This window comes from Macrobrachium nipponense, chromosome 36, assembly GCF_015104395.2.
Source record: "Macrobrachium nipponense isolate FS-2020 chromosome 36, ASM1510439v2, whole genome shotgun sequence".
In the NCBI taxonomy this organism is placed as follows: Eukaryota; Metazoa; Arthropoda; class Malacostraca; order Decapoda; family Palaemonidae; genus Macrobrachium; species Macrobrachium nipponense.
The window spans coordinates 39,150,993-39,177,883 of NC_087220.1; the positions used below are offsets into that span (position 1 = coordinate 39,150,993).

The 26,891-nt window shown below is 50.6% G+C and overlaps 1 protein-coding gene across 1 annotated transcript in view; it reads left to right on the top strand.

Moving 5' to 3' along the window:
- Nucleotides 1–26,891, top strand: part of LOC135203571 (organic cation transporter protein-like) — a 235,013-nt gene that overhangs the window by 66,562 nt on the left and 141,560 nt on the right. The window contains 2 exon segments of the mRNA XM_064233321.1: nt 19,034–19,202; nt 20,891–21,044. Of these exon segments, the coding sequence (XP_064089391.1) occupies nt 19,034–19,202; nt 20,891–21,044 (323 nt within the window).

Consider the following 26,891-nt stretch of genomic DNA (forward strand, 5'->3'; position numbering starts at 1 on the left):
TGCCGCTACTAGGGCCGCCGCCGTACCGAGGGGGGGGTTGTTGGCCGCCGCCGCCTGTTTTCTTCGTTGTTGCCTGCCCCGCCCCAGACTTCCGCTGTTCAGCAGCTCGCCCTGGACGGCCGCCAGTACCCAGGTTCCCGCTGGCTGCCGATGATTCTACGAGGCGATGGCTGGGCCTGCCGTACCTGTCCGCTGATGTGATTCCCGTGCTGGCTTGGCTGTCCCTCTGGGTCTACCGCTGCCGCTGTTCCTGCCGCTCCTAGAGCTGGTTGCTGTTCCTGTCGCTCCTGGTTCCTGCGCCTGTCCATGCTGGTCCTGCCCACGGAGTGTCTTCCCCAGTCCCAGGTCCTTCCGGACAGGTGCAGTCGGGCTGTGTTGCTTTGGCAATAGCCCCGGCTCCGGCCTGGATGGAGGACCTGACGACTGTCCTGCGTGAGCTGACGAGGAAGAGGAGAAGAAGAGGAAGGTGTCATCTTCGTCTTCATCGTCTGCTGCTGCCTCTTCCCCTTTGACTTCTAAGGCCCATAAGCCGAAGAAGAAGAAGGCTGCTTCCCCCCTAAGAAGCTCCTTCCGGTCGGGAACTTCTAAGGGCCCGTCCCACCCTGGTGGGACGGGGGGTCCTTCTGCTGGTCTTCCTGCTCCTTCGGGAGGCGGGGCCCGTCTCCCCTTCCATAAGGAAGAGATAGACGGGGACCAGAGGAGTACCGGTTAGCACTGGTACTTCCTCGCCTGGTGCTAGCGGCGATGCCGCTACGCCAGGTTCCGGCTTGGTCTCTCGTTCGCGAGAGATCCCGAGTGTACGCTCTCCCTCGGGAGACCGTCCGCAGCACCAAGTTTCGGCGCCAGAGTTCGCTCCGGCGCCAAGACGCGGCACGGAGCAGAAGGCTGGTGAGGAGACCGCTCAGGTGACTCTCGCCAGGCCAGCGGCCGCTCTTGCAGCGACCAGCTGGTAACCCGGGTTTTTCCCCCCTAAGAAGGCTCCTCGGGAGGGACCTTCTAAGGGCCCGTCTCGCTCGGCGATTCGGGGAGCTCTTCTGCTGGGTCCTCCTGCTCCCTCGGGGAACAGGGCCAGTCTCTTCTTCTACCAAGGAGAAGAAGGACGGGGACCAGAGGGAGTACCAGCTTCGGCTGGCACTTCCTCGCCTGGTTTCTAGCGGTTCTGCCGCCTAAACCAGGATGCCTCGGCGGTTTCGTTCGCCGAGAAGTACCGAGTGGGACCGTCCAGCCAAAGTCTTGACGCCCGAGCTCGCTTGCCGTCAAGACCGAAGCGCGGAGCAGAAGACTGGCAAAGTCGTGCAGACGATCTCGCCAGGCCAGCGGACGCTCTCGCAGCGACCAGCCGGCTGCTCGGGCTGACGTGACGGTCTCCGACCGGCCACGCGTGAGGCGAGGAAGGGGTCCCGCGCGGCGTCGGTACCAGCCTCGGCTGGCTACAGCGGCTCGACGCGCCCGAGAGGACACTCACCGGTCTCACCGCGACAGCGAGCCTAGCAGGTCACCTGACCGCCGCTCCCACAGGGAGGGCGGGCGGATAGGGGGACCAGCAGCAGCTCCTCTGCACACGAGATCGGGGCCGCTGTTCTTGGTCCAGCCGTTTCCCTGGGAAACGGCTCGACTAGGCCTGCAAAAGTGGCGATCGCCTGCAGCCCTCCAAGCCCGCTGGTTCTGCCAGCGAGTGAAAAGAGGAGCGGCATGTCTTTCCTCTCCCGTGCTTGCAACTTCCTCGGTTTGCACCAGGAAGAGCGAGGCACAGCGGGGTGATCGTGAGGGGCATACCCCGCACGATCCCGTCACGACGCCGTAAGTACCAGATACGATCTTCGGGACCGACCAGGACGTACGCGCAGTGCAGGAGGAGGAATCCGAGAGGGGTCTATCGCAGTTCCTCCTCCTTAACCCTCTTACGCCGATTGGACGTATTAAACGTCGAGTCAAAATGTCTCCCGTATGCCGATTGGACGTATCATACGTCGGCTCAAAAAAGTTTTTTTTAAAATTCGCTGGAAAAATACTTATAGGCCTACCAGCCGAAAACTTTTGTATCACGCGCCTTGGGGGATGCTGGGAGTTCACGGATCAAGGCGTTGTTTTGTTTACAATCGCTACGCAGGCGCGCAAGCGCGAATTTTCTTTCTTATCGCACTAAAAAGTATCAGTGACACATCTCGGAAATTATTTCGTCACTTTGACATAATTATTGCACCATTTTAAATTATCCTTTACATGAAGTATTATATATGAAAATGTGCGCAATTTCATGCACAATACAACTAAAAAATATTCATGATTGTAGCTTTTATCAGTTTGAAAATATTTTCATATAAATAAACGATAAGTGCAAAAATTTCAACCTTCGGTCAACTTTGACTCTACAGAAAATGGTCGAGAAACGCAATTGTAAGCTACAACTCTTACATATAGTAATATTCAATCATTTGCCTTCATTTTGCAACAAATTGGACGTCTCTAGCACAATATTTCGATTTATGGTGAATTTATGAAAAACTTTTTTCCTTACGTTCGTGCGATAACTCTTCCGATAAATTTTTTCGTGCGATTGTCCTAATGTTTGCACCCTTTTAAATTTGCCGTTACATACAAAGTTTTATATATGGAAATGTGCGCAATTTCATGCACAATACAACAAAAAAACAACCCATGGTTGTAGCTTTTATCAGTTTTGAAATATTTTCATATAAATAAACGTTAAGTGCAAAAATTTCAACTTTCGGTCAACTTTGACTCTACCGAAATGGTCGAAAAACGCAATTGTAAGCTAAAACTCTTATATTCTAGTAATATTCAATCATTTACCTTCATTTTGCAACGACTTGGAAGTCTCTAGCACAATATTTCGATTTATGGTGAATTTTATGAAAAAAAAACATTACGTTCGCGCGGTAACTTCCGAAAAAATCATCAGAATTTTTTTGTGCGATTGTCGAAATGTTTGCACCATTTAAAATTAGCTGTTACATTAAAGTTTTATATATGAAAATGTGCGTAATTTCATGTAGAATACAACTAAAAATGATTGAAGGTTGTAGCTTTTCTCTTTTTTCGAATATTTGCATATAAATCACGATAAATAGAAAAAAAAACCACGTTTCGGTCAAATTTGACTCTACCGAAATAGTTGAAAAACGCAATTTTAAGCTAAAACTCTTACGGCCTAGTAATATTCTGTCATTTTTCTTCATTTTGAAACAAACTTGAAGTCTCTAAAACAATATTGTGATTTATGGTGAATTTTTGAAAAATATATTTACCTTCACTCCGCGCGCGATTCGCGGCCGCAAGTCTCCGAAATACGTACATGGCATTATCCTATATTTGCTCCTTTTCATATTAGCCTTTTTTTATAGAGTTTCATATATCAAAATGTGCGCAAATTCAGAAGAATACAATAAAAAATAATTGAAGGTTGTAGCTTTTTCGATCTTTGAAAATATGTCCATATAAAAAAAATATATATATTAAAATTTCGACATTCGGTCAAATTTAACTCGTCCGAAATGTCGAAATCTGCAATTCTAATCTAAAACTCTTTACAGTATCGTAATATTCAAATCATTTGTCTTAATTTTTGAAACAAATTGGAAGTCTCTAGAACATTTATTTAGAATTAACGGTGAATTTTTGAAATAACATTTTTTTACGTCCGCTCGTTACGAATTCGTACATCATTTTGGTAGATAATATTTATCCGGTGTTGCTTTTATTGTTTTACAATGTATTATATATCAAAATGATCGAAATTTAGTGTACAATACAACGCAAAAAAAAGTAACTGGTTAGCTTTGACCGTTTTCTGCACAGCGTGATTTGAATACAATTATGTATTTTGAATTTTTTTTTTTTCGCTACCATATATCGCATTATTTACATATGATAATGATATTCATTTTTCATTTCTGATGGTTGCATTCTAAACTTCAGGCAATGACAAAAAAAGGAGCCAAAAATGAACTCTTAATCTTCAAAAGTACGCGCGCTGTAATTTTTTGAAAAAATTATTTTTCCACTTCCGCGCTCACTCCAAACCAGGCCCGGCATACGGGAGACGTTTTGATTTTTAGGGCTCCGGCGTAAGAGGGTTAAGGGGGAGGTTCTCGGAATGCTCTTGTTCGAGGGGCTTGACGGTCCTACCCTGCAAGATGCTATGACTTCCGAGATCCAGAGGAAACTTTGTCGAGGTTATGGGCGCTGATTCGTCAGCGCAACGACCTCGGGGAAGGATTGCCGCTCCCATCAGCAGAGCCCACGTCTCTGCTCGAGTCGTTTTGGGGCCCGCCCGAGAGGGAACCCAAACCGACGGTGGGTCTGCCGCGATCGAGCTTGCCGATTCTGTCTTGAACCAGAGTCTCTCGTCTCCGGACAAGAAGGCTCTCTCAGTTCTGGCCGGTTGATCAAGCTACTTGTCCACCTCCTCCTACTGCGACAGCGGCGTTTCTACGTGGTTTTCGGGTTTTTTACACCGTATTTAAATACTCCTTCGTCTCCTGAGAGGTTTCGACCTCGACGAGATTGGAATGAGTCGGAGGACGGTATTGGCTCTCTCCTGTCAGGTGTCGATCAGCCCCACCCAGACGACGTTCACAGTCGGCGGCAGACCCTTACTACCTCAGGGAGAGTTCGTAACCCTCCTCGGGAAAACGTTTTTACTCCTGACGATACGTTTCCCCAGACTCTGAGAGGCCATCTCCGCAAGGCGATGGCTGCTCCTACTCTTCTCCAACTGCTAGTTCCACTGGGAAGGCGAGCGAGTATCAATTCCTCCCCACCCCCATTCCCTCTCTCCTTACGGCTACGAGGGAAAGGGGAGGGATCCTACAGAGATTTATCTGTAGGATCCCACGTTGGTGACTGCGCTACCGGGGGACCTTCGGGTCCTACCTGACGTAAGCCCCGGTCGTTGAGGAGGGATCCTGCCCCTTTCCATTCTCGATTTCTACGGGAATCGAGAGGACCACCAGCCGATATCGTTTGACGAATTCGGTGGGGGTTTCTTTTCGCAGAGTGCTTAGAATTCTACGGAATTTCTAGCGCATTCAGAGTGTTTCGAGTTTTTTACGATCTCCAAACACTTAGGCGAGACCACGGTCCAAAGTGAGCGAGACGAGAATCTCCCCGATATGTTACACGATAATCGGAACCTCGCTATGCTCGAATTCCTGGAATTTCTAGCATTGGGAAGAAGACTGCTGCTGAAAGAAGACTATCTCACAGTAGGCGACCAACCTGGAATAGAGAAGAACGGACGGGAATATCCAGTTTGGCTTGAACTATCGTCTTAGTATTCTTTTCACCAATTGAAGCTTTCCTTCGAGGAAGACTTCTCCTTCACTCTCTTTGATAGAGATCGAACGGTGGTCGATCTCCAATCCTTGATTTTGTTTTCTTGAAGGAAAGAATTTAGGATGGAGATCGTGTTCAGAATCCTACAAATATACTACGTATATTAACCTCGCGACATGATTCTGCTAAGCAGTTGAATTGTCCGAGGGGGTAGGCGCATATCCTAGTTAATCTACGGATTGCGACTTAGACGAGAAGTATTCTAATTGAACTGCAACTCGGGGTTGCCTGCAACCTCCCAGAGTTTCCAGTTTCAATTTTATATACTTATGGTTTTGTCACGACAACACCATTTCAACTTTTATATTTACCGAAATTCGTTTCGCCTAAATATAATTGCTCGAGCATATCTTTTATGCTCGGTGGTTCTAGCCGAACGCATTCCTTCGTGGAATAATGGATTACCTGCAACTCAGGATGACGAGTCAGCGAGAGCTCAGGCTCAGCTACTGCGTATTGAACTGCCTGATAGCGCTCAGTATCAGCTGGGCCTCCGAGATGCACGGTCAGTTATGTCTCTCTCTCCCCTGCTTTGATTGATTACCGAACCGTATCTCTGCCCAACAATCATGGACTTAGGTCTCTGATTAACGGGAATTCTCGCAATAATGAAGGGACCATCTACTGCTGTGACGCTAGATTCCATCGCCTTCGACATTGCGAGAATTTTCAACAGAGATATCTCTTGGACTCTTTCATCTTTCTGTTTACCGCACGGTAACAGAAGTCTGTATAAGTCTCCCGCTGCATCGCACTGCGATAATGCAAAAGATTTTGCAGACATCTGAGTTTGTCTTCAAAATATCTCGTGTTCGTAGGTGTACAATTGTTCGTTGTTCAACCCGAATTAACAGATGTGTCAGAAGACATCGCCTACTCTCCAACCTGACAAGCTCTACTTCCAAATGTTCAGGCCCATGATGAAAGGCAGTTTCTTCAGGCGGCTTATTCCCCTGTGTTTTCATTACTGAAGAACGCCCCGCTTTCATTGCAACTACGACTTCTCACCGGACAGCAATGAAATAGCAGTTAGCGTTTCAGTTCATTTGTAAGCACAGGTTTATGAATCTTGAGAATCCTTCTCTCGATTCTCTGTGAAGACGTAGGTTGCATTCAATATCTACCTTCGTCTTCAACGGCACATAGTGTTGTTTCTCCTTAGCTGAGATTCAAACAACTATGAGATGTTTTGCCTTCAGGACCTCGGTCTCTAGAAGGCAATTGACTTTCGCCTGTTGGGCACATGCCTTAAGAGAATCATCACCTCGCTGTCCGGCATTGGATGACAAACAAATACATTATTTGTTTGGTCTCTCGGCATAACCCTTTAAAGGCGAAGGTCACGTGACTTGCTCGGATGGTTGGACAACTTGCCTCCTACCGAACGCAGTCAGTCGGCAGCTGTCAGAGCGCCTGAGTCAATTACGAACTACGCTGTTGACTTAGTTCGGTTGTTACAGAGCAATCATTACTTCGTTTTAATAGCTTGTCACAGTACCCATACCATCGAACACCACCATGGAGTGTCGGTGTCCTATCCACTACCGAGAACTTCGCTGCATGGGGATAGGAGGATGCGAGAGACTTCGTGGCAAACGGACAGACCAGTATGGGTACTGGACATCACCGAAGTAGAGAAGAGGGATAGGTCATGCGACTATTCCCTTCTTTTCCTCTGAGGAACTGCATGACTTCTCCTGCGAAGTCAAGCATCCAGGGGATGGGGATCCGTGACGCTCGATTTCGTACCGAACTTCGTAGCGAAGACTCAGAACCCTTCGGTCCCTGACGATTGGTTCGAGTCGTTCACAATCCCCTCCCTAATGGACTTCACCGCCTTCGATGCGAAGGAGATGCTGCCTTGTCCGCAAGAACTTCTCCGTGGCGCAGGTACTGAAGGCAGGGGTCTGGTCCAACCAGACCACATGCCCTTCCTTCTACTTAGGGATATTGCCCACAGGTCCTTGTTATCTTTTTCCTTGGGACCCGCCTGGTGGCTGCTCAACACGTTGTGTAGCGAACCCAGACCCTCGCAGGCTGAACAGCATCGAGTCCTGGTGTGACCGTAAGAATGGATGAGATGTGACTGGCTCCTCTTCCATCTTTTTTTCCCCTTCCCCTCTACCTGCTGGGATTAGTAGGGACACGGCGGTTCGTCCCCACCCTGCTTGCATAAGGACGAAGATGGCAGGTGAGCGCTACTCAACGAGCCCCATCCCATCTTCCCTTTCACTAGGGATAGGATGGGCGTATATCCACCACGTTCCCCCTCCAACAGCAGGGGAGGAAGTGGATGCCAGCTTGAGACAAACCCATACTTTATGTTCCCTCTTGCAAACAGGAACAAGTTCTTGCTTGCTGGTACGAAGAGGATACGCTTGCCTCTCTCTTAGTACTCGGCCCATAGGTCTGACCATTGATCCTGCGGTCCACACCCCGATCAATCGGACAGAGGCTTGGATCCCTCCCTCGCTCTTACGACCAGGGAGGCATTCCAGGGATGGACGAACACCAGTCTGTTCATCAAAAGACTCAGATTCCTCCCACCAAGAAGTGAGTCTTCCTATTGGTAAAGGACCGATGGTTTGTATTACGTATCGGAACAAATGACAATTTGTCCAAAATTGCATTTTTCCTAACTATACAAACCTGAGGTCCTTTACATATAGTCCCTCCTCATGCCACCCTCACTCTGCGTATTTTTGCATGGGCCAAAAGCAAAAGTGATTTGTTTCCACCTCCCAGTCGCGCGGCGAGCGACTGTCGGACAAGCAGTTAACTACCGTTCTCCCCACCCTTGTTCGAAGCTTACGACCGTTCCAGCTGCCGCTAGCTACTTCCTATTGTTAAAGGACCTCAGGTTTGTATAGTTAGGAAAAATGCAATTTTTGACAAATTGTCATTTTTCAGGTCCCAAGATTGATGTCGCTGTCCCTCGGGACAAGCTATTGACACTGTTGCTGGGAAAGCCTTTCCGACACTGGAATGACTGGAACGCTTCCGAGGTCTTGCTCTATCCTTCCTTCGACAGTCCCAGCAACAGTGGCAACAGTTGCTGGGACATCTGGCCTCGCTAGAACCCCTCTTTCCAAACGATCGGATGCACCTTCAATCTTTTCAGTGGGACTGAAGAAGCGTTGGCCGCAAAATCGAGATTCTCCTCACGACCTAGTCCCAGTGGAGGAGAACATGTGCTCTGATCTCGAGTGGTGGCTGGATGACGCGAACCTGTTGAGGGGCTCCCCTCTCCAGTCTCGTCCACCTGATCTGCTCCTGTTTACGGATGCATCCAAGGAAGGATGGGGTGTGCACCTACTGCAACACCTGGCTTCGGGCCTGAGGTCCGACCAGGAACGTCGAGATCATATCAACATGCTGGAGCTTCACGCTGCCTTCCTGGTACTCCAGCACTTCAGCTCTCTTCTGACAGGTCACTCGGTGGTGCTGATAAGCGACAACACCCCCATAGTGGCATACTAGCAGTGCAGATTCACAAATTGGCAGCTCTCAACTCGGTAGGGTTGACAGCTCGTTTCATTCTAGGCAAACGGAACATCTTGGCGGGCAATCTGAGCAGGAGGGGAGGACACAGATCATTGGCTCCGAATAGTCTTTGGCTCCTCAGATAGTGAACAAAGTCTTGACTTTGTGGTGTTCCCCGACGGTAGACCTGTTCGCTACCTCTCTAAATTGGAAGCTGCTGATTTACTGCTCCCCAGTTCCGGATCCGGTGGTGGCGTTCAAGGACGCATTCCAGCACCCCTGGGAAGATCTTGATGTCTTATGTTTTTCCGCCATTTTGCCTGATCAGCCAGGTGTTGAATGGCGTGCGATCCACACCTTCCCTGTCCATGACGCTAGTAGTGCCGAAATGGCCTCACGTAGAATGGTACCCGGACCTTCTACTTCTGCTGATAGAGACTCCGAGAGTGCTTCCGCTGCTCCCCAACCTCCTGTGCCAACCACGTGAGGCTCTTCCACAATGCGGTGAGCTTCTTACATCTTCATGCGTGGAGGTTATGCAGGAGCTCCTCACAAAGAAATTCTTTTTGCGAGAGGCTGCGGCAGCAATGTCAGGATACCTCAGGAAGTCTTCAATGTCTGTCTATCAGACCAAGTGGGCCATCTTCTGTGGTTGGTGTCATTGGAGAGGTTGTTCTCCTCTCGGAGCCTCTATCCCCTTGATTGCTGACTTCTTACTCTAACCTCCAGAGAGAGAAGCTCCTTTCGGCCTTGAGCCAAGTCTTCATACTGAAGAGAATCGACATCTCTTCCTCGGAGGAACTCTCTATGCTCATACGAAGCTTTGAACAGGGATGCACTCCTGTATTGGCTAAACCTCCTCCTTGGGACATTGTTGCTGTCCTCAGGTCTTGGAAGAGAGCTCCTTATGAACTGTTGTCCCTGGCATCTGACAGGGATTTCACCCTGAAAACTGTTTTTCTTCTCACCCGTACTTCCTCCCTCCAAGCGAGTCAGCGAGTTTCATGGCCTAGCCTATACTGTTGCTCATGCTGAGCACTGGACTAATGCTTACTTCAGCTTCGTCCCTGAGTTTGTAGCTAAAACCCAGAATACGGTCCAGGTCGATTCTTGGTGCTCTTTGTTCCAGATTGTGAGCCTGAGCACAGTAACCGAAGACCCAGATGAGCTACTTCTCTGTCCTCTGAGCACTGAGGTACTATCTCTAATGGACCAGCTCTGCTCGACTCTGCTTACACCATCTCTTTGTGAGTACGTACTGGTCCTTCAAAGAAGAGTGTTACGAAGAATACCATTTCATAATGGATTTGAAAGGAGATTTCCCGTGCCCTCTCCCCTCCCTCTTCCCCACTTGCAGGTACTAGTCGAGTGAAGGCTCACAATGTGCGTGGAATGAGCACATCTCTTACCTTCAGCACATCTCTTCCATCACCTGGGTTACAGGTGATGGAAGCCAGCACATGGTCTCGCCCTTCCACCTTCACCAGGTTCTACTTTCTAGACTGTACCCACAGCTACCTTGACACAGCTGATCTTGGTCCTGTGGTAGCCACTCAGCAAGTGGTTTAGCTGCCTTCGTGCCCTCAGAGGTTGGAAGTATCGAATCGAGGATCGAGGTTCCGTGGCAGGCTGGGGATGAATGTGAGAGTATGACTGGTCTATTTTCTCTTCACCTTTCCCCCTTACTTGGGGCCACAGCATCGAAACCCATTCTCTGGCACAAATTTCAATACTGGTAAGCATTCCATGTCCGACTAGTGGTTTTTCTGTAGACACAAAGAAGTCAAGTCTCCACACTCCTTTCTGAGGGGGAGTGTGCTGCAACCCAACAAACTCGTTATGATTATATAGCCTGGTTTTGGTTGCCAGAGAGAGTTTTACGCTCACGCCTTTGATACCCAGGCCGTCAGCCATCAGGTCGCATTTACCATGGCTTACGGGGTGGAGGATCCACGACTCCAAGTTATAAGCCCGAGTCCTGGCAGGTTCCATTCTCAGCCAGGGAGATAGGACTTCCATCCCTACCTTAGGATGAGTCTCCTAAGTAAAGGACGGAAGGTTTGTATACGGTGTTGGAACAAATGACATTTTTTAAAGTAAAATATATTTTTCCCTAACTATACCAACCTGGAGTCCTCTACTTCTATGGTCCTGCCAAACACCCACCCCCTTGATATCAGGGGTCATCATCAAAGTCCTGGCTGTAATCAAAGTGACTACTCCATGAGCTGGTGGGATGACGGTGCTTCCCCACCGCTTGACAGGTAACTACCAGCCCAATAGTTAACTACCTTGGTATAAGAGAATGTATTAGCCGGTGGTTTCAGCTGCACTGCAATCTATCCAAAGTAAAGGACTCCATGTTAATATGGTTAGGGAAAAATACATTTTACTTTAAAAGATGTCATTTTATTATGAAAACTTCATTTATATAAGAGGGGAAAAATAGAGCAGGATGAGGGGAGAGATGAAAACGACCAGTTTGAAAGTAAAAGAAAGAAAAATGTACATTTTCATTTAACAAAATATGTTCAGTTTCTTGTCTGTAATTCAGCCCAAGAATATAATTTGTTCCGATACGTAATACAAACCCTCGGTCCTTTAACAATAGGAAGGTAACTAGCGGCAGCTGGGACGGTCGTAAGCTTCGAACAAGGGGAGAACGGTAGTTAACTGCTTGTCCGATCGTGCGCGCGCCCGCGCGCCCGAGAGGTGAAGAATCACTTTTGCTTTCGGCCGCGGGTGTGAAGGACGTGTTCGTCATCGCTCTCTGCCCGCTTCATCGTCGTATGCTTGTTTATATTGTGTTTTCTACTAATGGTTTGTTTGACTTGAAAATGAAACTGTAAGTACACTGTTTTCATTTTCATTACTTAATTATGAATCAACATGGAGCTATCGCCGTAGAGACGGCGATTTCCGCTCTTTTCATGAATTGAACCCTTGAATTATGTCTCGGTGCCGAGGGCGGGCGCACTCGCGCCGAGTCATGGTATTTTTGGCGAAAGTGTGTAATTGAAAGATGTAAGTACTCTTTTTCATTGATATTTTTGCCCTGTGCGTTCGTTGCCGAGAGCTTGATTGCGCTCGGCACGAGCCTCTATTTTGTATGAATAGAATTGCAATGAAAGTGGATTCGCAATGCAGTTTTATTTTGCATTTTCATTTATTAATTGCATCAAATTTAATTTTGGATCAATTTCCGCTCTTACCCGGGAATTAATCCTTACGATTTATTGCTGTGAAAGTGAAAATAGCAAGTGCAGTATTGTTCATTTTCATATATATTTATGATAGCATCATATTATTATGGATCAAGTTTCCGCTCTTACCCGGGAATTGATCTTTCCCCCTTTAAGTTCTATGAAGTGAATCGCAAGTGCAGTATTCTGTTTCATTTTCATATTACTTTTCACTGCTGTGCGGGGTGGGGAGGGGAAGCGAAGGTCTGCCAGGAAGTCGTCGGAAAGCTCTCCCGCGACTCCCTTGGTATCCGATTCTTCGTCTTCTTTCCTGCCCCCACCCCCCCCGCTCCAGCTTCCTCGTATTTTGTTTTTGGGGTCTTCCTTCCGTTCGGGGTGGGGCATGTCCCCCCCCCCCCCCCCCCCCCCCGGTGCGTGAGGGAACCCCTCTTCTTAACTAATCTGTCTGTGCTACCGCAGGTGCTACATCCGTGGAGACGACCTTGGACAGGTATGGGCCACTGCGGCTGCAGGGCGTGCCTAGCATCCACGATCTGCTGCAGCGTCTAGCGAGGTCTGGGGCGGTGACCTTGGAGTGGTCTCCACTACAACCTTCACGGCCGCTTATGCTGCTTCCCCCCCCCCCCGCTGGTTCTACACTCCCCATGCTGTTGTCGGTGACGCCGTCTGCCGCTTCTAGGGCCGGTCGCCGCCGTACCGAGGAGGGGTATGCCGCCGCCGCCTGTGTTTTCTTCGTGTTGCTGCCCCAGACTTCCGCTGTTCCAGCAGCTCGCCCCTGGACCGGCCGCCAGTACCAGGTTCCCGCTGGCTGCCGATGATTCTACGAGGCGATGGCTGGGCCTGCCGTACCTGTCGCTGATGTGGTTCCCGCTACTGGCTTGGCTGTCCCTTCTGTGTTTACCGCTGCCGCTGTTCCTGCCGCTCCTGGAGCTGGTTGCTGTTCCTGTCGCTCCTGGTTCCTGCACCGTCCATGCTGGTCCTGCCCATGGTGTGTCTTCCCCCAGTCCCAGGTCCTTCCGGACAGGTGCAGTCGGGCCGTGTTGCTTCGGCAATAGGCCCGACTCCGGCCTGGATGGAGGACCTGACGACTGTCCTGCGTGAGCTGACGAAGAAGAGGAAGGTGTCATCTTCGTCTTCGTCTGTTGCTGCCTCTTCCCCTTCGACTTCTAAGGCCCATAAGCCGAAGAAGAAGAAAGGCTGCCTCCCCCCCCTAAGAAGTCTCCTTCGGGAACTTCTAAGGGCCCGTCCCACCTCGTGGGACGGGGGGTCCTTCTGCTGGTCCTCCTGCTCCTTCGGGAGCGGGGCCCGTCTCCCCTTCCGTAAGGAGAGATAGACGGGGACCAGAGGAGTATCGGTTAGCTCTGGTACTTCCTCGCATGGTGCTAGCGGCGATGCCGCTACGCCAGGTTCCGGCTCGGTCTCTCGTTCGCGGGAGAGATCCCGAGTGTACGCTCTCCCTCGGGAGACCGTGCAGCCAAAGTTTCGGCGCCAGAGTTCGCTCGGCGCCAAGACCACGGCACGGAGCAGAAGGCTGGCGAGAACCGCTCAGGTGACTCTCGCCAGGCCAGCGGCCGCTCTCGCAGCGACCAGCATTTAACCGGGTTTTGTTATATTCCCCTAAGAAGACTCCTTCGAGAACTTCGAAGGGCTCGTCACACTCCGGTGTGACGGGGGGGTTCTTCTGCTGGTCCTCCTGTTCCTTCTGGGAACGGGGCCCGTCTCCCCTTCTGAGAAGAAGAAGAAGACGGGGGACCAAGGGTGTGCTGGCTACCGCTGGTACACCCTCGCCTGGTCTTGGCAGCTCTGCTGCTAAGCCAGGTACCGGCTCGGTTTTCTCGTCCGCGAAGAAGTTCCGAGTGTACGGTCTCCTTCGGGTGACCGTGCAGCCAAAGTTAAGACGCCTGAGTTCGCTCAGCGTCATGACCGAGGCACAGAGCAGAAGACTGTCGAGAGCCGCTCAGGTGACTCTCGCCAGGCCAGCGGCCGCTCTCGTAGCGACCAGCCGGTACGACTCGGTGGACGTGACGTCTCTGACCGGCCACGGTTGAGGCTGGGAAGAGGTCCCCCACCGGCCGACGGTACCAGCCTCGCGGCTGGTACCAGCGGTTTGACGTGCCGCGAGGACGCTCACCGGTCTCACCGCGAAAGTGAGCTCTGCAGGTCACCTGACCGCCGCTCCCACCAGGGACTCCGGGCGGATACTGGGTGAGGGCCAGCAGCAGCTCGTCTGACGCACGGGACCGGGGTCGATGTGCTCAGTCGAGCCGCTCGGCACAGGTGAGCGGCACGGCCAGGCCTGCAGATCGATCCCCACCGCGGGTTGGTGATCGGCTGCAGCCCCCCACAACGTACGCTGGTCCTGCCAGCGGGCGGGGGGGTGGGGGTGGATCGTCAGGTCTGTCTCTCCACTACCTTCAACTTCCTCGGGTACACGGGAAGAGCGAGGTAGCTAGGAGTGATCGTGAGAGGTGCGCCGCTCACGATCCCTTCACGACGCCGCACGTGCCACATATGGTCTTAGGACCAACCAGGACGTACGCGCAAGTGATTGGAGGCGACAGTCAGGGGGGGGGAGGGGGTGGATAGCGTCAGTTCTGTCTCTCTACCCCTTCAACTTCCTCGGCATACGCCAGGAAGAGCGAGGTATATAGGAGTGATCGTGAGAGATGCGCCGCTCACGATCCCGTCACGACGCCGCACGTGCCAGGTATGGTCTTAGGACCAACCCAGGACGTACGCGCAAGTGATTGGAGGCAAACCGTCAGGGATCTGTTGCTGTCCTTCCTCTGAAGGAGGAGGGTCCTGGGAGCTGCTCTTGTTGGAGGGACTGATGGTCCCTACTCCTCAGACGCTGTAAACTTCCGAGATTCAGAGTAACTTTGCCCAGGTTATTGCACTGATTCGTCAGCACAACGACCGGGGGGAAGGATCGCCCGCTCCACCAGCAGAGCCCATGTCTCTGCTCGAGTCGTTTTGGGGCCCGAGAGGGAACCCAAACCGACGGTGGGTTTGCCGCGATCGGAGCTTGCCGATTCTGTCTTGAACCAGAGTCTCTCGTCTCCGGACAAGAAGGCTCTCTCAGTTCTGGCCGGTCGATCAAGCTACTTCCACCTCCTCTACTGCGACAGCGGCGTTTCTATGTGTCTTCGGACACCTATTTAAATACTCCTTCGGTCCTCCTGAGAGGTTTCGACCTCGACGAGGACTGGAATGAGTCGGAGGACGGTATCGGCTCTCTCCTTTCAGGTGTCGATCAGCCCCACCCAGACGACGTTCACAGTGGCGGCAGACCCTTACCTCAACAGGGAGAGTTCGTAACCCTCCTGGGCGGGAAAACGTTTTCTCCTGACGATACGTTTTCCCAGACTCTGAGAAGCCATCGCCGCAAGGCGATGGCTGCTCCTACTCTTCTCCAACTGCTATTCCACTGGGAAGGCGAGCGAGTATCCAATTCCTCCCCCATTCCCTCTCTCCTTACGGCTACGAGGGAAAGGGGAGGGATCCTACAGAGATTTCTCTGTAGGATTCCACGTTGGGGACTGCGCTTACCGGGGGACCTTGCGGGTGCCCATACCTGACGTAAGCCCCGGGTCGTCCGTTGAGGAGGGTAATCCGGCCCCATTCCTCGATTGCCTACGGGAATCCGAGGAGGAGAGGACCACCAGCCGATATCGTTGACGAATTCGGTGGGGGTTTCGCAGACTGCTTAGAATTCTACGGAATTTCTAGCGCATTCAGAGTGTTAGAGTTTCTTACGATCTAACCAAACACTTAGCGAGACCACGGTCCAAAGTGAGCGAGAACGAGAATCCCCGATATGTTACACGATAATCGGGAACCTCACCTATGCTTCGAATTCCTGGAATTTCTAGCATTAGGAAGAAAGACTGCTGCTGAAAGAAGACTATCTCACAGTAGGCGACCAACCTGGAATAGAGAAGAACGGACGGGAATATCCAGTTTGGCTTGAACTATCGTCTTAGTATTCTGTTCACCATTGAAGCTTTCCTTCGAGGAAGACTTCTTCACTCTCTTTGATAGAGACCGAAGGTGGTCGATCTCCAATCCTTATTTTGTTTTCTTGAAGGAAAGAATTTAGGATGGAGATCGTTTGTTCAGAATCCTACAAATATACTACGTATATTAACCTCGCGACATGATTCTGCTAAGCAGTTGAATGGTCCGAGGGGTAGGCGCATATCCTGGTTATTCTACGGATTGCGACTTAGACGAAAAGTATTCAAATTGAACTGCAACTCGGGTTGCCTGCAACCTCCCAGGAGTTTCCAGTTTCAATTTTATATACTTTATGGTGTTGTCACACAACACCATTTAAGCTTTTATATTTACCGAAATTCGTTTCGCATAAATATAATTGCTCGAGCATATCTTTTTATGCTCGGTGGTTCTAGCCGAACGCATTCCTTCGTGGAAAGGATTACTTGGCAACTCAGGATGACGAGTCAGCGACAGCTACTGCGTATTGAATTGCCCGAGCATTTCAGTACCAGCTGCCGCTTTGTTGGACGGTGGTTATGTCTTTCTCACCTGCTTTGATTGAATACCAAACCGTATCTCTGCCCAACAATCACGGACTTAAGTCTCTGATTAACGGGGATTCTCGCATACATGAATGACCATCTACTGCTGTGACGCTAGTATTCATCGTCTTCGGTATTGCGAGAATTTTAAACAGAGATATCTATTCGATCTCATCTTTCTGTTTACCGCACGGTAACAGAATTCTGTAATAGTCTCTTGCTGCATCGTATATCGATAATGCGAATGATTTTTGCGGAATCTGAGTTTGTCCTCAAAATATCTTGTATTCGGAGGTGTGGCAATTGTTCATTGTTCACCCCCCCGGATTAGCAGATGTATTGAAAGACATCGCCTACTCCCACACCCCTGCCAGCTCTACTTCCAAACGTTCCGAGCCCATGACGAAGCAGTTCTTCAGGCGGCTCTCCCCTGTGTTTCATTACTGAAGAACGCCCCGCTTTCATTGCACAACGGACAGCAATGAAATGGCTGGTTAGCGTTTTTCAGTCATTTGTAAGCACAGGTTTAGAATCTTGAGATTCCCTTTCTCTCGATTCAGCTGGAAGACGTAGGTTGCATTCATTGCCTACCTTCGTCTTCAACGTCACATAGTGTTGTTTCTCCTTAAGCTGAGATTCACGTCTATGAGATTTTCTTGCCATCAGGGACCTCGGTCTTTGAAGGCAATTGACTTTCGCCTTTTGAGCTTATGCATTAAGAGAATCATCGCCGCGCCGTCCGGCATCGGTGACTAACAAATATTTTATTTGTTTGGTCTCTCAGCATAACTCTTTAAAGGGTCGAAGGTCACGTGACTTACCCGGATGCTTGGACAACTTGCCTCTACTGATTCCGAAACCAGTCAGTCGGCAGCTGTCAGAGCGCCCGAGTCAGTTACGAACTATGCTGACTTAGTTCGGTTACACTTGTTCCAGAGAACAATCATTACTTCGTAGCTTAATACGCTTGTCAGTATGAGTACTGTCTACCAATGACACCAAAGTCGAGAAGAGGGATAGGTCATATGACTATCCCCTTCTTTTCGTCTTAGGTAACTGCATGACTTCTCTTGATAAAGTCAAGCACAAAGGGATGGGGATTTGTGACGCTCGATTTCGGACCGATCTTCGTAGCGAAGACTCAGAACCCTTCGGTAACTGACGATTGGTTCGAGTCCTTCACAATACCCTCCCTAATGGACTTCACCGCCTCCGATACGAAGGCTATGCTGCTTTGTCCTGTGAAGGCGCGACGGAGCTGTCTGAAGAAACTTGACACCCAGGATGAGTGTGGACGCCTCTTCATCATCTCTCGCGTTCCGCAAGAACTTCTCCGTGGCGCAGGTATGAAGGCAGGCGCCTGGTCCAACCGGACCGCATGCACCTCCTTCTACCTTCGGGATATTGCCCACAGTTCCTTGGATCTTTTTCTTGGGAACCGTGGTGGTTGCTCAACACGTTTGTGTAGTTAACCCAGACCCTCGCAGGCTGAACAGCATCGAGTCCTGGTGTGACCGTAAGAATGGATGAGGAATGAGAGTGGGACTGGCTCCTCTTCCCATCTTTTTCTTCCCTCTACCTCTGGGTAGAGGGACACGGTCGTCACCCTGCTGGGTAAGGACGAGATGCAGGTGAAACTACTCAATAGAGCACCATCCTATCCCTTTCAGTAGGGATAGGAGTAAATATCCACCAACTTCCTCAACAAGGGGGAGGAAGTGGATGCCAATTTGAGACAAACCCATCATTTTATGATTGTCTCTTGCAAACAGGAACAAGTTCTTGCTTGCTGGTACGAAGAGATACGCTTGCCTCTCTCTTAGTACTTGGCCCAGAGGTCTGACCATTGATCCTGCGGTGCACACCCCGATCAATAATTCGGACAGAGGTTTGGATCCCTCCCTTGCTCTTGACGAGGGGAGGCACTCCAGGGTTGGACGAACACCAGTCTGTTCACCAAAAAGACTCAGATTCCTCCCACCAAGAAGTGAGTACTTTCCTCCATTGTTAAAGGACCGAGGGTTGTATTACCGTATCGGAACAAATGACAATTTGTCGAAAATTGCATTTTTTCCTAACTATACAAACCTGAGGTCCTTTACATATAGTCCCACCTCATGCCACCCCTCACTCTGCAACTTTTTGCATGGGCCTAAAGCAAAAGTGATTCTTCACCGCCCGCGCGCACGATCGATCGGACAAGCAGTTAACTACCGTTCTCCCTTGTTCGAAGCTTACGACCGTCCCAGCTGCCGCTAGTTACCTTCCTATTGTTAAAGGAGGCCTCAGGTTTGTATAGTTAGGAAAAATGCAATTTTCGACAAATTGTCATTTTTGAAATAGAGTAATTATATGATGTACTGATAATATTTGTTGGATAATGTATTTATTGCAGTTTAAATATTAAACCTGTGGAAGAGTACTTTAATTTCTCTCTCTAATTTTCAGCAATGGAAATAACTAACCCCAAAGTAAGATCTCTGGTTGGTATTACTCTATTTCTCCCATGGGCACTGGGTACAATGGCTTGGGGAGGGCTGGCTTACTTAGAAAGAAGATGGCGATACTTGGTTATGAGTGCCTCTCTGCCTTCCCTAGTGCTGATTCCTGTACTCTGGTTTGTAATCTTTTAAGTTTTGTGTACTGTAAACATATGATTTAATGGTTTAGATGATAATTGAAAATTTATTACTTTGTATTAATAGGCTAAATATCTTTCTATTTATGTCATCTCCAAAGTTGTCTCTTCCCTGAGATAACTTTAAACTGACTTAATGAAGCTGTGTGCTTCTTCATATTCTCATCCTGGTAAATTTCATACATCCTACACAAAATGTCTCCCAAAGTTTGTGTAAGGGCCAATTGCAAGCATAAGGTTCTTCCACAGAAAGTGGTATAATTAAGCACAATGATTCAGTTGAACAAAACTACAGCATGAATGTGATAAATATGGAACTTTCTACATCCGGAAAGGAGGTACTTTGAGAGCAGCTGAAATTACTGGGGTCAGGTAATGGAAAAGATAAAAATCTGCTTGAACGGATAGACCAATTTTTTAAGCGGAGTGTTCCATTATATAACATATTTGTAACGAAACAGCATGTAGGTTATTCAACAAACTTAGGAAAAAGACAGTGGAAGAAGGTGGTGAAAAGGCAGAATAGTGGAATGTATAGATAGTAGTAATGGGTGATCTGATACTTTAATGAAATGAGGTGAGAGGTTGCTTTAACCTCCGGTGGGGCTGGAAACTTAAAAAATTATTGTTGACTATTTATTCATATAAGTTTTTGGTATGAAGAAAATGACAATTTATGGGGTAAAATGGAAGCGAAACCTTTAATTGATGTGCTGAGAACTGCAATGTCATAAGTGTCTTAAAAAACAGCTAAAGAGATTTAAAATTAAATCTTCATCAAACAGAAAGAGTGAGGGCTGTCATCCTTATACCTATTTTTTTTCTTGTAATATTTTTGATGCACACTTGCAGTTTGGATGTAGAAAGCATCAGATAAGTTTTTGACAGATAGTTGACTTAGAGACCATTACACTGTTAAGTACTTCCTAGTTTGATCAACTCTTGCATGGATAGGAAGTCATTAGTTAGCATTTCCCAAGTTCTATATAGTTTTTTTTATGATTGGCTGTCAGTAAAGGAAGTGCTGTAACATTTTTGTGATTGATTTACCTTTGTCTTTTGAATAACTTATGTGTATGTATGTTTTCATCAAAATACTTTCCTGGGTTATAGTTTGAATACATATACTGTATTTCTAGTATGTTACTGTAATTTTAGCCCATTATTGACTATGTAATTTGGTACTATTTTGTTCTTGTTATAAGGGGACTGATCTAATACATTTTATCATAGTATGCTTTTATAATTTGTTATTACCGATCATGTTGTTCAAGTTGAGAAGAATTGGCAAGTTGGACTTTTGTCAGAGTTGAGTTAGCTTCATACGTCATCCATTCACTGTGGCCTCTTTTAACCTAGTTATTGAATTTCTTTATCTTTACCTTTATCTTTACCTTGTTCTGTTTTGAGTTTCATTTGAGAATAAATCCTTCAATTAGTATTTTTTTAACCAGTTTCCTTTATAGGTTATAGTCTCAAAATTTTATCTTAATTTTTTTTTGAAATTTGTTGGAAATGTTTGTTAAAAAAAGGAGTCATTGTGCACATATGTGTTATACAAGTCTCTCTCTCTCTCTCTCTCTCTCTCTCTCTCTCTCTCTCTCTCTCTCTCTCTCTCTCTCTCTCTCTCTCTCACTGATTGTAGAGAATCCATGTTTGTATTTTAGGTTTATGGATGAATCTCCCCGCTGGTTGGTTGTGAAAGGAAAATATGACCAAGCTCTGGAGGTGTTGAAAAAAGCAGCCAAGTGGAACCAAGTTGAACTATCATCTGATGAAGATCTCTTGAAACTCATGATGGAAAATGAAGCTTCACGAGAAGTAAGTATTCAGTCTGTACTACAAGACTGATTGCATTATCATGGTAATGAGCCAGGAGGTAGGAATCTGATGGTGTTTCTACAATCTGAAGGGAAATATATAATGATGGAAGTCTTAATATTTAAAGGAGTCATCTCAAGAATGAAAATTCTTTTTGTTAGATCCTTTGAAATATACTTAGAGTAGTAAAGAACATTTGTTCTGACATGTAATACAAACCCTCGGTCCTTTAACATATGGAATGTATTCAGCGGCAGCTGAAACCGGTCATAAGCCTTGGAAAAGGAGGTTCGGTAGTTGACTGCTTGTCCGGTAGTCGGGTGTCCCGCCCAGCTGGGAGGTGAAGCTTCACTTTGCTTTCGGCCGCCATCGGAACAAGACGTGCTTTTCGCAGCTCTGCCCGCTGTGTCGTATGCTTGTTTACTTCGTTATGAAGCCTACTTTTCACTACTTTCCCTACTACTGAGTGCTTGTGCGAGTTGAAACTTGTAAGTACTTTATTATTTTTTTGTTTATTGGTTGTGAATCGTGACTTAATGGATTCCCATGAGCCGGAGAGACCCCCCCCCCCCCCCCCCCGCCCCATCGTCAGCTGCAGATTGTGCCCTGGTGTGGAGGGCCGTAGGTGTGGGGCCTATAGGTCTATCTTCGAGGTAAATCCTCATGATTTATGTACTCGGTGCTGAGGGCGCGAATGCTCTCGCACCGAGACTTGTGAATTGTGTGTTTGTTCCGACACGGCATACAAACCTTCGTCCTTTTACAATAGGAAGGTACTAGCGGCAGCTGGATAGGTCGTAAGCTTTCGAACAAGGGTTCGGTAGTTAACTGCTTGTCCGACAGGCGCGCGGCAGCGCGACTGGGAGGTAAACAAATCACTTTTGCTTTCGGCCTCACAGCGAGTGGACGTGTGTGTTCGAGCTCTCTGCCCGCTTCTCGTCGTTTGCTTTCCTGAGTATATGGTTGTGTTTGTGTATGAAAGAATCATTGTAAGTACAATCATTTCTCTCTTTCTAATTACTTGTGAATTTATTGGTCAACGATGGAATCTCCTCGCCTCGTACCCCTACGGAGACTATGCCCGGGTACCGAAGGGCGTAAATGCGGAAAGTTCCGCTCATTCCCGGAGATTGACCCTCATATTTTGTGCGCTCGGTGTCGGGGGCGCGAATGCACCCGAGCCGAGCCATGTGAAGTATGTAATAATTGGTCGGAGGCGCAGTGGACTTTGTATGAGGGCAGGAAGAAGCGAAGGCCTGCAAAGGAGTCGTCGGAAAGCTCTCCCGCGACTCCTTTGGTTACAGACACTTCGTCTTCTTTCCTGCCGCCCGCTCAGCTTCCTCCACGTTTTGGCGCCTTCCCCTTCGGGGGTGGGTTTCTAGGTCCTTCTCCTCACCTGACTTGTCGAGTGTGGAGGAGGGCGCTAGATACCCCGCCGACGTCGAGTTGTACTCTGGGTCCTCTATCCGTTCGTCTTCGCGCGAGCGGGTAGAGGATCCTCCTAATCACCCGACTTTTGCTTCCTCATGTGCGGTTGCCGCGAAGGACGACCTCGGACAGGTGTGGGCATCGTTGGGGCTGCAGGGGCTGCCGAGTGTCCAGGGCTGCTCTACCATCTCGCTGGCTCCGTGCGGTCACCCATGCGACGGTTACGACCACCACCACGACCCTTACAACACCTGGCTACGCTTCACCTCCTCACCTGGTGTACACCCCGCACGCGGTCTCTGTAACACCTACTACATCGGTGCAGGGGCCAGTCGCCGTACCACGGGGGAGTGTGATGCCGCCACCTTGTTTTGCCGTGCTGCCGCGGACCGGACTTCGTGTGCCCGAAGAGCTCGCCCTCCTGGAACCTCCCACCAGTACCAAGGATGTCTGTGCGCTGGTCCCGTCCATCCTGGACCGCCTGCACAATCTGCCGTACCTGCCGTACCTGCCCAGCCGCCGTTCACCGGACGTGACGTTGACCACTGCTGCCGTTCCTGTACCTGCTCCTGCCGTCTCTACTGCCGTTCCTGTGATGCCTGCACCTGCTGACGTTGTTCCTGTTCCTGGCGCCGCTGCTCCCGATGCTGATCTGTTCGGACAGGTGCGTCCGGGCCCTGTTGCTTCGGCAACAGCAGCCCCGGCTCCGCTCTGGATGACAGATCTGACGTCGGTCCTGAGGAGGTGACGAAGAAGAAGAAGAAGAGGAGGAAGGTGTCGTCGTCGTCTTCATCGTCTTCTTCGTCGTCGTCGTCGTCTGCCGCCTCTTCCCCTTCTTCTTCTAAGGCTCCCCCGCCGAAGAAGAAGAAGGTCGCCTCCCCCCCCCCCTAAGAAGTCTCCTTCGGAACTTCTAAGGGCCCGTCTTGCTCTGGTGAGACGGGGGGTTCTTCCGCTGGTCACCCTGCTCCTTCGGGGGCAGGACCTGTCTCTTCTTCCGCAAGGAAGAAGACTACTGGGGACCAGAGGAGTGCCGGCTAACACCGGCACTTCCTCACCTGCTGTTAGTGGTTCGGCCACGGCAGCAGGGTCCGTCTCGGCCTCTCGTTCGCGAGAGGTACCGAGTGTACGGTCGCCTAACAGCGGCCGTGCAGCCAAGAACCAGACCTCTGAGTCCGCTCAGCGTCAGGTTCACGGCACGGAGCGGAAGACTGGTGACAGCCGCTCACGCGACTCTCACCAGACCAGCCCTCGCTCTCGCGGCGAGCAGCTGGCTACCCGGGCGGACGTGACGGTCCATGACCGGCCACGGGCTGAGGCTGGGAAGAGGTCCCCCCGTTCGCTGGCACCAGCCACGGCTGGTACCAGCGAACTGACGCACCGTGAGGATACGCACCGGTCTCACCGTGACAGTGGAGCTCGCCGGTCGCCTGACCGTCACTCTCACAGAGAGCGATCGGGTACGGCGACCAGCACCAGCTCCTCTGACACACGAGACCGGGGCCGTTGTTCTCGGTCCCAGCCGTTCTCCACAGCGAGACGGCTCGACTAGGTCTGCAGCTCGATCGCCACCACGGTGTTGGCGATCGCCTGCAGTCTTCCAACCCACTGGTTCTGCCAGCGGAGCGAGGAGGGAGGCGTCAGGTCCTGCCTCTCCCATACCTTCAACCTCCTCGGGTTACAACCGGGAGGGGCGAGGTATTGAGGAGTGATCGTGAGGGGTGCGCCCCCTCAGGATCCCACCACGTCGTCGTACGTACCAGGCACGGTTCTCGGACCAGCCAGGTCGTACGCACAAGTGGTTGGAGGAGACCGAGAGGGGGTCTGTCGCTGTTCCTCCCCTTGAGGGAGGAGGGTCTCGGGAGATGCTCCTGTTTGAGGGACTGGATGGTCCGAACTCCGCAGGACGCAGTCACTCTGAGATCCAGAGGAACTTTGGCCGAGGTTATTGCGCTGATTCGTTCAGCACAACGACCTCGCTGAAGTATCGCCGCTCCTACCTTCCGAGCCCACGTCCCGGCTCGAGTCGTTCTGGGGCCCGAAGAGGGAACCCAGACCGACGGTGGGTTTGCCGCGTTCTGAGCTTGCGGACTCAGTGCTGGACCAGGTTGAATCGCTTGTCTCCGGACAAGACGGTTCGCTCAAGTCTGGCAGGTCGAGCAAGCTGCTTCCACCTCCTCTGCTGCGACAGCGGTCGTTTTACGTGCCATCTGAAGACCCGATGCCCGCCCAAACAGGTGAACCCGGAGTTAGCCAGGCTGACTCCGGGTGTGTCTCTGCAGCAGCTCCTGTCTGAGAACCTATGGTTCTCGCAGCAAGAGGCACTCGGCCTGGAATCTACCGCCATGGCAGCTTTCCAGGCCGTCTCCTGGCTAGATCTGTGGTCCCTCACAGTATCTAAGGTCGCAGAACCAACTCCGGGGGGAATTTCTCCCGAAGATGACTCGGCCTTTAGGAGACTTTGCCAGGTCTGGAGGAAGAGCCATCTCCTTCCTTGCCCACCAGACGGTGAACCTGTGGGCCAACCTGGTTCTCCGACGAAGGGACGCTGTCCTTACTCGGGTTTCCAGGGCGGCCGGGCGTGAAGCGGCGTTGGGACTTCGCAACGGACCTTTACGGAGTTCCACGTCTCTCTTCCCAGGAGAGATGTGGACGCTGCGGTGGACAGACGGCGCACTGACGACAGTGACCGTCTGGTTCACCAGGCAGTCTCGAAGGCTTCTGGGCAGCCTCGGACTGCGGCCAAGTCTAAGAGCTCGGCTAGCGCTTCCCTCGGTGGCTAAGACGGTAGCTGCGTCGAAGCCCCGGGGAAAGACTCTGTCTTCTTCGACTTCTACCAAGGGGAGCCGTAAAACCAGCCCTCCCTCCCCAGCCCTCCTCCTCCCTCTGGGAGGCTCTGGGAAGAAGTCGAAGAAAGGGGGGAAACGCTAGGGACGGCGTTCCCCCTCACCTGCTGCCGGAAGTGGGGGTGGGGGGGTGCCTGGCCAGCCATTGGGCAACTTGGCAGCGCTAGGCGCCGAGACCTGGATTGTAGATGTCCTTCGGGAGGGATATCTATTACCCTTCGAATCTCGGCCACCCCTCACCTCCAACCCGGTCCAACAGCAGTCGTACGTTCCAGGGTCATCGAAGGACGTAGCATTGAGACAGGAGATCAAGACCATGCTGAGCAAGAGAGCTGTAGAAATCGTCACGGATCAGTCACCGGGCTTTTACAGTCGACTCTTCCGTGGTGGAAAAGTCTACGGGAGGCTGGCGCCCGGTGATAGATCTCTCTCCCCTGAACCGGTTTGTTCGCCAGACCCGGTTCACGATGGAGACGGCACGCTCGTGCTCGACTCCATCAGGAGGGAGAACGATTTCATGCTTTCAGTGGACTTGAAGGATGCGTATTTCCAAATACCCATTCATCAGTCCTCCAGAAAGTACCTCCGCTTCATCCTCGACGGGACGGTGTACCAGTTCAGGGCACTTTGCTTCGGTCTCTCAACCGCCCCACAGGTGTTCACGCGAGTGTTCACTCTGGTGTCCTGCTTGGGCCCATTCGCACGGGATACGTCTGATGAGGTATCTCGACGATTGGTTAGTCCTGGCGAGCTCTCCCGCCTCGCAGTTGCTACAGGACAGGGATCGACTGCTCGAGTTCTGTCGCGATCTGGGGATCGTTGTGGACTTCGAAAAGTCCGATCTCGAGCCCAAGCAGAGGATGAAGTACCTGGGTATGCTGATCGACACGGTAGCAGGGCGAGTCTTCCCGCAGACTCGCGGATCAGCAGATTCAGGGAGGCAGCCAACCAGTTCCTGTCTCGGCAGGAACAGGTAGCTCAGCGATGGCAAGTCGTGATCGGACACCTGTCGTCACTCGAGAAGTTAGTCCCTCACGGGCGTCTTCACCTGCGGTCTCTTCAGTGGAGACTAAAGGAGAGTTGGTCACAGGCGACGGATCCCCCAAGCTTTCCAGTGTCACTGACACCGGAGGTGAGGCAGGACCTAGCCTGGTGGCTGGACGACAGGAACCTCTTAAGAGGGGTGCCTCCTCTGCGCACTCCCCCCCCGGACATGCAGCTGTTTCTCAGACGCATCGACCGAGGGATGGGGCGCACACCTGGAGGAGTTGCTGACTTCAGGAGTGTGGGACGAGAACGACAAGCACCTTCACATCAATGTACTGGAACTCAAGGCAGCGTTCCTCGCTCTCCAAGAGTTCCAGGACCGCTTGATGGGACACTCAGTGGTGTTGATGTGCGACAACACCACGGTGGTGGCCTACGTCAACAAACAGGGGGGCCTAGTGTCTCTCCCGTTGTACCAGTTGACTCGGCAGGTGCACGAGTGGGCCGAGGCACACTCAATAGAGCTGTCGGCACGCTACATTCCAGGGAAGAGGAATGTAGTAGCAGACACGCTCAGCCGTCGGGATCA